At 38.9% G+C, this 11,295-nt stretch overlaps 1 protein-coding gene across 1 annotated transcript in view; it reads left to right on the top strand.

The window, feature by feature from the left end:
- The window catches only part of LOC131877230 (neuroglobin-like), a gene marked incomplete at its 3' end in the record, with an annotated part of 16,886 nt that extends 6,712 nt beyond the window's left edge, over positions 1-10,174 (top strand). The window contains 3 exon segments of the mRNA XM_059222845.1: positions 5,381-6,135; positions 8,833-8,915; positions 9,993-10,174. Coding sequence (XP_059078828.1) covers positions 6,033-6,135; positions 8,833-8,915; positions 9,993-10,174 — 368 coding nt within the window.
- Between the last annotated feature and the right edge of the window lie 1,121 nt (positions 10,175-11,295).

Here is an 11,295-nt window from a genome sequence, read left to right on the forward strand (position 1 = left end):
GGGAAAGAAAGGAAATTGAAAGGCACAACGAGAAAAGTCAAAGAACCCTCATTTGAGTGAGATGAAACCCAATTGAAAAGGAAAATTTGAATTGAAGTAGTTTTTTTCCCCATAAGAATGGCCTGATTTGCATCTTGATATGAACTCAAATGGAACATTTCTGGTGAGATTTGGCAAGATGCCTTTGAAAAGCCAGTTTCACCAACAAACAGACGTGGTGAGCCTGCCAGGTTATCTAACGGAAAATGCTTACCATACAATTATCTTGTAGAATTGAGCATTTAGGCATTGATTTAATCAAATAAGGAAATGGTTTTTTTGAGGGTGCCACGTGGTCTTTTAAAACGTGCAATTGCTTGGACCGTTCTGAGGCACAAGACTAATAATTTGCAATGAATGTATAATCACATTTTGTATCGATCATCTGAAATAAATTATTTCACCTCAGCCAAGCTGATATTTCTTGGACAATTTTTCCAAATGCGTTTCTCTCTAGGCTTTAAGCTTTCCAATTGTCAAATTTGAAACTTAATGTGATTTCTGGAAAAGTTTGCCTGCTTACAGTATTGACATTGCACAATGAGAAATAGCTAGCTGGCTTGCACGTAGACATTTGTGTCTGAATATTGGTTTGAGTAATGAAGAAACAATTTTTGTATTTGTCAAAATTTGAAACATTAAAAGCGAACGAGATCTTTTTGGTGTAGTTTAGCCATTTTATGCACGATTGTAAGTATGTAAGCATTGTAAGACATTCATTGTCTGGGAAATGTGTAGTCTATATTCAGGTGTCCAATCTACAAAGACATTAGCCTGATGTGTAAAACGAGTGATGGAGCGCCATGGAAATGATAGATATGCATAATAGATATGTACATATGGTGCATGCTACAGCTAGGGATGTGACGAGTCCTCGAGAAGACTCGCAGTTTCCCCACAAATCTTCATTTGATGTTAAAAACTTAAAGAACAGTCTATTAAGGTGGTTCAAATTTGGGCATCCCAAAACAAGCGAAAGTTATGATGCACGTGAGCACGCCAAGAAACTCACAAGTTTTAGATAAAATTAACTTCCTCGGCTTTGGGAGCTTTCATTACGAAAAATGAAGAGCTAGAATTGATTTTTTTGATATGAAGGCTCGCGATTCATTTTTATTTCTTTCTAGCTCGGTAAGGCACGTAGAATTCGACTCCTAGTGTTTCCATTGTTGTCAAAAATAATTTTGTGACTCGAGCCAGATTTTTAAAAATCGTTCACAACCCTGCCACGTACATGCATCTACTAGTGCACAATTTCCTTCTTCTTCAGAAGGCGCAACAAGCCAACAAGTCGTTTTCCAAGGAAGATTGATGAGGAAACCACTTTGACAATCTTATTGTTGATTGTCCACGCAAATGTTATGCAACTGAACTTTTCAAACTAAACTTCACAAACCGAACTTCATCTAAATGTGCGATCTACGATAACTTGAATGTCTTAAACTTAACCTGGAAAACTGGTCAAGAATTTTTTTCTTGATCAATGCAGGATTTTGAGGATAGATAGGATAGTGAGAATGACCCGAGTTGTATGAGGAACGAAGGTGGTTTGTCATTATTTAGAAGCCGAAGAAAGTTGAATTTGAGAATCAAATTAAATTTGTGCTGACGTGTTGTTGTTCCCACAAAGTGTATTGTTGCATCGTCACTTCATAATTGATTTTCCCTTATGATACTTGGTGCTCTACTCTAATGTAGGTAAATGAGGCTATTTATAACAAATCTATATTGCAAGAAGCAAGTATATTGGATGTGCGTTGTAATACATGATTTCATGATGCATGATGATGATGCTGACACAGTTTTGTTTGTGTCTTTTGTTGGTGACTGAGAGCGATTTTAGAATCCATCCAATTACCGGAAACTTGGATCGATTGTGTTCAGCCTAAAATGAGTAATTATGGAATGAAAGATATCTCTCTTTCGCTTATGATTACCGAATCCAAAGCGGACAAGCACTATGGAAAAAGAGCATTTCCTCAAAACCTTTCTTTTAGCTGCCCTCGTTGCTCCTAGCATTTGACATGAGATTCAACTTGAAAAATTTGATGTATTCTACTTTAGGTCCTTAGTCACGAGGCTTTCCCTCTGTCACTAATCAATCATATTCAGCTGCTCACTTGTAACATCCTTGTTGAACCGCCGTTTAATGTTAAAAATAACTTTTGGGTCTCTTGCGTTCCTTATAAATATGTATGCAGCCAACGCACAAACAAGCACAAATTCAAATCGTAAGTCTTTGCTCAACCACTTTTCACATCAGAGCTTATTTAGTACCGCAAGGTGCATGAATAATTTAGTTCATTGGTTAGCCGCTTGGGGGCCAACAGCAGCATTTGTCTCATTCATGAGTTGTCAACAAGCAGCTCAATGACGTCAGTGGTTCACAAATCTATAATGACGAGTTTTTTTTGCTGGTTAAAACTCAGCCTTTCGGTGCATTGCTTTTTAACATTCCTTGACAGTCGTGAAAAAACGAATGCATCTGTGAGGATTTGTTTCCTAGCGATGACTTTTTGCTGGGGTCCATTTTCGCATGACTTTTACTCATCCGATTATCCATCTAACAGAAAGAAGTTCTCATATGTTGAAGTTTCTCTTAGAACAGGCTTCGCTAACAATATCTTAAGCCCCTGCATGGTCTCCAGCCCCCTGAATGGCCATTTTAGATGGTAATGGAATACAACTCAACGTCTGTTTAGGATGAGGCTTCACCAGGGTCATTCGTTACTATCATTTATTTAACATGAAACCAGACCGTTTTGTACTCTTTGGTAATGATATTGGTCGATTTTTGCTTCTGGAAAGCCACATTTCAAGACGTTTCTGCGTCTTGTTCGAGCTGATTTCGGGATTGCACTTTTTTCTGACAGCTTTTAGCCGAGCCAAGGAGGAGCAAAGAAGTTTGTGTTTGGGAAAACTACCTACGACATACGTTTGAAGAAGTTTTCAAGGTTGCATGGAATTGATTGAGGCCATAACAGGAAATCCTGGCCAAGAATTTTTGGGTTGGGCCGATTGCCGTTAGCTGTCGAGTGATTATTCGATTAAGGCCGTGGACAAGACTTGTGCATGTATGTCGTGCTATGCTCAAATACTTTCTTGCAATGCTCTTTCCGCCCCAAACAAAGCAAATAGATTTCCCCAGTTATTCATTGTTGACATGTGCACTTTCTTTAGCTTGGCTCGAACTCTAATGGATCATCTTCAATTTCTGACTGGAAATACGAATTTCAGTGAAACTCATATAAATGCACAGGAGGCAACAAACGACTTATACCAGGACTATTCAGCTTAAGGCTACTAATTAGGAAGCTATACATTGTGTAAAAGGTTGTGAGCTCTCGGCAACAGATGGAAGACTTAGGCTTTAAGAAACACCTGTGTGGAACTATTTCTTACCAAATCATTGTTAACGAATAAAGATTGTTAATGAAATATTTGAAGCACGTGGTGCGAAATGCTAGATTGAAGTAACTGCAGGAAGCATACTAACCTTTTGGAAAGCTGGAAAGGACAAATTGTCGTCTTTTGTGACACGGAATGGTTTGCTTTGCCTTGTCAGGAAAGTTGAAAAAAAAAAATGAAGACTCAACCCCTTTGTTCAAAGCATCGATATCAAGAAGTTTTATCAGGCAAAAGTTATGTACCAATTCTTGAAGGAAATGATGCACAAAATTACAGGCAGAAAATGGCTACAAATCCCTGTAAATAGTCAATTGAAGAGAAGGATCCAAATTGGTGATAACGTGAAAGATATAACAATGTTTGTACTCTAACTTTTAGCCAACAATATACATTGATCTACCATCCTCAAGAAATTTCACAATTTTCATCTTCTCATTAAAAGCCTCCAAACCTGTGATTTGATAATCCAATTGTTTACTTAAGTTCCGAGTTCATTCCACCGCAAAAGTTGATTATTCAGTCTATTTGAATCACATATTGACGTCATGAAGTCTACTTTTGAGGGAGATTTTTTATATTAAGTAGGTTCTCCAGCGCATGTGGCTTCAAGAGAGTGAATAACCCTCGATTTGTAGAGCGAAATGGGTCTTAACATCTGAATGGGCGAACTGGGAGATGAAAGAGGTCGTCTTTTTGGGGGAGTTGCTTTGTGCATTGTTATGGCCGACCCAAAATAAATGAGGTTCCATGCTTTCGACCGCGAACTGCCTTTTGGCTCCTTCATATCGTAAAAGGACACACTGCTATATGTACAATTACCTCTTTGGGGTGGTGCAAAGACATAGCTTTTCTGCAAGTTGAGTCCAAAGAAGGGCGATCCGTAATCATGTTAATCAATAGATCACAAAAGAATTGGTTAAGGAAGATTATTTATGATATTTCGTTTTACATACAATTCACTCAATCAAAGTATTGAGATATTCAATTGTGCTCTTGAACAACCACAAATAGTTGGACTCACAAGAGTGTGTGATCACTCATGTGATTTTTCAGGGTGGCGCAATATAAACTTGAAACTGGCTGTGAAGTTGAATCTTTCAATGTTTAAGGTGGATCATGTCAACAAATTGTAGCAGACTGAAATGACACGATGTTAGCCTTGTGATGGTGTCTTTTGAAGAATGTGATTGGTCATTTCAACAAATAGAAGGGAATGTTTAGGCTCTATGTGTAGTTTGTAAGAAACAATGAATGGCACATTTGAGGTATTGAGAGGAAGTATAAGCTAGGAATTCATATCTATGTGTTTGAAACTCACTATCATTTTGATCTACATAAAGTTTGGTTTGAAAGACTCAAATATGAGGATACGATGATGACCAAAAATTGCTTTCAATGTTTCATGGAGGGTCCATTAAAGAGAAACAACTTTTTGGGGGAAAAAGATAAAATTGTAAGCAATAGAGTGTGGGTGAAAATCTGAAATGATAATGTTGATGAAACAAATCTTAACAAAAGAGCATACGTACTTGCCCCCACTTATCTCAGCAAAACGTAAGATGGTAGCAGTGACTCTGCTTCTAGCAAAATGAGGAAGTACCCACTGGTTGCTGTGACTAAAGCGTCTTTTGCCATAATAAACCATTTTTATTCATTCTCATTACATGTCCTGTCCCCTGTAGTAAACTCACTACAACCTTTTTGGGTTTTGGCTTGTCGTGCAACCTTTATCATATCAATGAAATTATTTTGCTTCCATCTATGGACGAAAAATTGAGACTGCGATTGAAAAATTCAATGCTGGCATCTCCTTCATAAAAAAATGCTCGCTGGCTTGTTAGTGGCTTCTTACCCGTTGTGGATCATGTCCCTTATTCCCTGTGGCCACTTCCTGTCTCTTCTCGTAATCTACAACGTCTTCCATTTCTTTCAGGTGATTCGTTCCAATATTTGCCCGCCACGCATTGTGGTGCATCGTAACTCCTTCCTGTCCCCTCTCGTCGAGTCCGTGTTCCACGAGTGGAACGAATCCAGTGCAAGCTCAGTCTTGTCAGGGTTCCAAGAGTTGGTGCGATGAGTTGTGTGCGGCGGTGCTATTCCACTGGAAGAGGAGTTGGTTCATTCTCAATTCTTCAACCAAGTGGATGAGAAGGAGACTCCTCCTCCGTGACATTTTATCGCTCCCTTCAGTCATCTATCATTGGAGTGGGTTTCTCTCCGTTATCTCGTGAGGCTTTTAAAGGACCAAAGACCACGACTAGGCCTTAGCTCGAGGCTTTGAGGAGCTCTATTCTAAAAGAGAGGTCACATCTGCAAAGAATCATTTTCTTGGCACTCTGAGTGGAGCGAGTGAGTTTGACTGACTAGCCCTGGCAACCTCTGAAACCAGGTCGGTGAAATGACTCTATGGATGATCGAGCGCTCACTCTATGATTAGAAGATCTCTGGCTCCGCTCCATAACGCCGTCTAGAAGAGTTCTTGGAAATTCACTCGAAGAGACTTATGAATCTTGAACATTTTCCCCTTTTGACTCAAGGATCACCCAGCCGCTTTTTGGGATCATTTGCATTTTGATCTCGTCACAATGGGGAACGCTCACTCGGCGCCAGCCAAGAAAAAAAATCGCAGTGGATCCAAGGGATTCGTGGAAAGCAACCAATTTGCCAATGAAAGCTCAAATGCCAAAGGTATAATCAAAAAGCCATGCTTAGCTCGGGAGATTGATTAAGGGATATTCCTTGGAGGCGACGGGATTCAAGGACTAAGATGTTGGGTTCGGGTATGGGATAAAATTGATTTGAAAATTTTAACTCTTTGGTTCCTCCGCTCAATATGTCTGGTGTCCATGACTTTTTGTTAAAATTGAAAGGGTAATGCTTGAATTTGAGTCTTGATAAAATTTGTTGACTTGTTTTTGAATTATGATATCCTCATTATGTTAAAACGTTCTGATCATTCTTGTGAAGTGTGGATATTTCTCCATCAAGAAACTCTTTTTAAAAAACTGAAATTCATCAATGAGAAACGTTGTACTTTCTAGAGTGATTTAAAAACTTCGTTCCGATATCTTCCCCCATTTTATGCCAGAAAAAAAAACAATTCATTCATCCGAGAGCTTTTCGCTTGGGTTGAAATCAAAGTCCAATAAAAGGACAAACTTGATATTGCTTTTTTTTCAATAGATAATGGCTAAACTTATTTTTGAGTCGATTAACTGTATCGTGTTCCACCCAAGATATCATGGCCAATTTTGTACTTGTTTTTTGTTTCCATAGAGTATGTTGTTGTTGACTAATCAATTAAGCCCAAATCAGTGCACGAGTTACCAAGGGTGCTCGATGAAACGATGTGGTCCATCTGTCATTTAGTGACTCTGTGAGAACAATCCTCTCGCATTATCATTTAAGGAAAAACCATCATACGTGCCGCACCTTCCATAGGAAAGGTATTTGTTAAACCTCCAGAAGCGGGTTTTTATGGTCAAAATTCAGCGGAGTGGTTTAATTTTTCTCCAGGATATTGTAACTAATGTTTTCTTGACGTTAAGAATAGCTATTTATTCAATGGCAGTTGTTTTCGTCGCATCAAGTATATTAGATGAAACTTGAAAAAGTTGATATGGTCAGGGCACCTTTGATGAGTTTACCTTTTCTTACAACTCAAACTTGCATAAACTTCACTCAAAAAGAGTAATAGCCATTGAATTTACACTTTTCTTTTGGGACAACAGTTTTCAAGGAATAATCTTGACTTGAAACGATTAAAAGCTAATTCCATTTTTCCATTTGTCGAAATCTGCTTTCTCTTCAACAATGACTGAAACTTACTTTCCAGCCACTCATGAACAGATAGTCTTGTAATAGCATCTCTAACAGTGGTGGTTTTAGTTTCCTTTGCGTTTCATAGAGTTTAAATCTGTCACATGAAAACGGCTTTAATGGACAAGGAAAATTGAAAAAAGGCGGGGCCTAATTTTGAGTATATTGATCAAATTTTCCTTTTTGAACGTTTCCTAAACACATTAACCATGAAAATAGGTTTTGTTATTGTCTGCCTTACTCAGCATGCTCAGAATTAGCGTAGATCGTCCGACCAGAATGCGTTCTTTAATCCTCAATGGGACTAGAAGCAAGGAGCAATTGACCCTTTAAATGCCAGTTTGGTTTTTGCTCAAGTGTGTAGAGAAAAAAATGACTTATGTCTCTGGTTGTTTCCTTGCAGAACAAGGATAACATTTTGAATTTCATTATGTAGTTGAATGAACCCAAAGGCCACTCAAAGGAAGTCTAAAGAGTAGGAAAAGGGGTCAACAACAAAAGAAAATAACCAACGCTACCCGAGACACATCAGAATTATATATTATGGCCTCCAGGTTTTTGAGCTAACACTGGCCCAAGTCACATTGTAGGAGTCATACTCCGTGATAAAAGCTGGCTTTAAGTGTGGAACTTCAGCCAGTTATAACGTACTGACATTTCCCTGGAATCAAAGTCAGCGCCCAAAAATACCCATGCACGATTCTCGCTTTAACATGCCATACATGTACTTAAGTACTGTACGTAGGCATCTCTCATTTCACCATTGACATGGAACGTTTATGACTTGAACTGTATAAAGCACACGCAGCGAGTGTCTGAATGTCTCCTTCGTGCATTTAGTTGTCGTCAATGGGTCACAAATACTGACAGAATTTGAAATTGATGAAATTTGGTGTATTGCTGGTTGATGATAAAATATGGAGCAGTAATGGATTAATTTAAGTAGTACAATTGCAGTTTTATAGTTATCATTCCTTATCAGCTAGCATATAAGACCGATTTTTGCCTTTTTTCAAATAATTGTCCTCCAAAATCAGCCAAACTAACGATTGTTTTAGCCTCAAAACGGGTGAAAGCGGAAATTTGTCTGTTTTTCAAACCCTTTCAAATCCGGTCTCTAGTCATAAGGAATGTTTGAATCCCGTGAATCTAATTGCGCCGAAATGAAGCATGACCTTCCGGCCATCATTTTGTAGCCAAACCAAACCACGCTGAAGCCCTCATGGACAAAGTGGCCTTGGTTACACGTAATGAAGCCATTCCACAGCCGGGTTAACAGCCTGGACGAATTGTCGAGTGAGTCAATGAATGGATAGATGGATGGATAGACAGATGGAAGCTTCATTCGCAGTGTACACTCTTCCCGCACAACTGTCATTGCCATGCGTGGTTGCTTTGCTTTGACAACTCTAATTTGGCCCCCTCAGTTTTTTCCGCTGTCGGATTGAGATCCAGTTCCAGATTTTGATTGATCGTCATTAGAGTGTGTGAATGTGGCGGAGATCACTTGGTTTCGATTTGGACGGACACTTGTTCAAAATCCAGCCCTCATTTGATTCGTTCCAGGTTCCAACTTCCGTGGATCAATAATGAACAGCTTCTCCAAAGAGGATGAAGAGTTGGTGACAGTGGCCCTTTCCAATAACCACGTAAGTCCTTGGCACTTAAGCATGCTACTCAATCTGTGGACTACTCCACATGTGGACTGTGTTCCCAATTTCTTCCACGTGCATCCACTCACAATTGGGACCGAGAGCATCAGGGCAAGATCGGTCCACTTGTTTCAATGTCCTTGGTCTGAATCAAAACAAAGCGATAAAAACAATTCTTGAGCAGTTGAAGAACAGAATTGGGAACAACATCTCTGTCTGCATCTCCAAGCTCATTTCCAATCCCTGTGGGCTCGTTTTCTGACGTCGATGCGGCGAAAAGCTTCCCTTGGAACTCTAAACATGACGCAAGCACTAAACCATTGTATTGTACTATACTAAAGGTCAAAAGAAGGGCAGGATTTTTTGATTTTGTTGTGATTGGCATCATGATAAATGGACCAAATAGCCTTTGGAGCAACCTGGATCAGTTACTTTAAGGAGAGTGTGACACTGGTCTAATCGAAAACTTGCTTGAAATGGGAACCGAAATGGGTTTCTTTTCATGTCAGTACACCCGAACATATGACTCATCAATTCTTGTCATAGGCCTTCCTTGATTTATTGATTGGGCGGTCCCTCCCTTGAGTTGATTAACAAAATGGTCCAAAAAAGAGTGACCAGCATTACTCCAATATCAATACCATGACTTGCTAAAGGTGGTCAAACGGTTGTAAGTCCCAGATTATATTGGGTTTATCATGCTAGAAAAACGCTCTCTAGAGCCAGAAAACACCTTCCCCAGTCAGTCAGTCATATGAAGGTCGGAAAGGACGCTTCCAAAGACGATGCAATCATAAAGACCAAGTCTGAATGATTGCTTTTAGAGCCCATATGGGCCTTCTAGAATCTAGCTGATTGGATCTACGATAGAAAAAAAAAACACCATTTCCCATTCCATTTCGTGTATGTGCATACGAGTACGTACTGTTAGTGTGTATGTAGCACAGTACATACAGAGACCCACTTTCTAGACCAGAGCACGGCACTGTAATGAACGTACAGTAGGTGTGCTAAGACCCTTTGAAGTAAGGAAAGCCCCAGGGATTTCATTTTTCTGGGTTTGTCGTCTTTCAGGCTGAGTGGCAACTGTCTCCAGAACAAAAGTCTTGTCTTCGGAGTTGTTGGGTGGACCTTCAATCCAATATCGAGTCCGTCGGCGTGGTCACTTTCCTGAAACTTTTCGAAACGCATCCAGAAACGCTCAAACCATTCATCCCCGACGTCAACTCGGTCCGAGAACTTGAGCTCAACGAATGGTAAGACGAATCCCAGTTTTAATCCCAAGATCAAACGTCTGAAAACCGCCGAATTTATCCCATCCTAAGCCTAGCGATGACTCAAAATTCTCTTAACGAGCTAGAAAATGTTTAAAGATACAAGGTTAGGCGTTTTACGCTTGCCGAAACCGTTCCAATATGGAAACATATTATTACTATAATCAATTTATATTTAATTTTTACCGGAAATTCCATCCCCTGCAACGGCGGAATATCCGAAAATCGTCTTTATGTAAACACATGATTTAAGTAGTAACAGTCTGAACTCTCAGTGAAAAGGGTTGGTTAATTGTTGGTGTTTCTTCAAGTTTCGTTTCAATTGTTACAAAAAGTGTATTCATCAAATTTAAATCTTATTAGTTTAATCACCACTTCTAAAAGAGATTTGAAGCCATTTCTCTGTCCTTTTTTTCATTTAAAAAAATCATAGGTTTCTTGAAAACAAAATTGTTAAGAACAGAAATGTTTCTAATCTAAGGTTATGCGATATAATCAACATGTGGTTTAGTCTTATTTCGAGCTTTGATGGATATCTTGCAAACTGAATAGAGAGCAACCATTAGACAACGGACCTTTTTTTTGGATTTTGCACCTTTGTTATACCTGTAAATGTATTCTACTTATATTGTAGCTACATTTTTGCGTTTACACACGTTTCTTTTCACATTCCAAATTAAATTGGCAAGCAGAACACAACGAACCCACTACATCTAACTTGCCATAAATATGGCATTCGCCCATATTTTGTTCAATTTTAGTGTATTTGGCCTTTTCGTCTAATTTTTTTTATTGTGGCCATCTAATTATGCTAATGTTATTTATTCCCTTCTTCTGAAATTGTTCTCTCTAGTCAAAACATTTCATCACAAAAACAATATTTTTTTTTCAAACTTTACATTTTATATATCTAAAGGAACGGCAGTTAGTCATTTCGTTTTGGCACGAAGTAGTCTTCTGTAAAAAAAGCTATGTCAACTTTGGAGCCAATTCATGACCTGGCGTTGTCCTTGCGAACCTCTAACTGCTTCGCCCATTATTCTCCATGGTTCATTCGTTTCCTTGTAAAGTTCACTCTACTGAATAAATATCTAGTCATGCAT

The sequence above is a fragment of the Tigriopus californicus genome, chromosome 2, assembly GCF_007210705.1.
Source record: "Tigriopus californicus strain San Diego chromosome 2, Tcal_SD_v2.1, whole genome shotgun sequence".
Lineage (NCBI taxonomy): Eukaryota > Metazoa > Arthropoda > Copepoda > Harpacticoida > Harpacticidae > Tigriopus > Tigriopus californicus.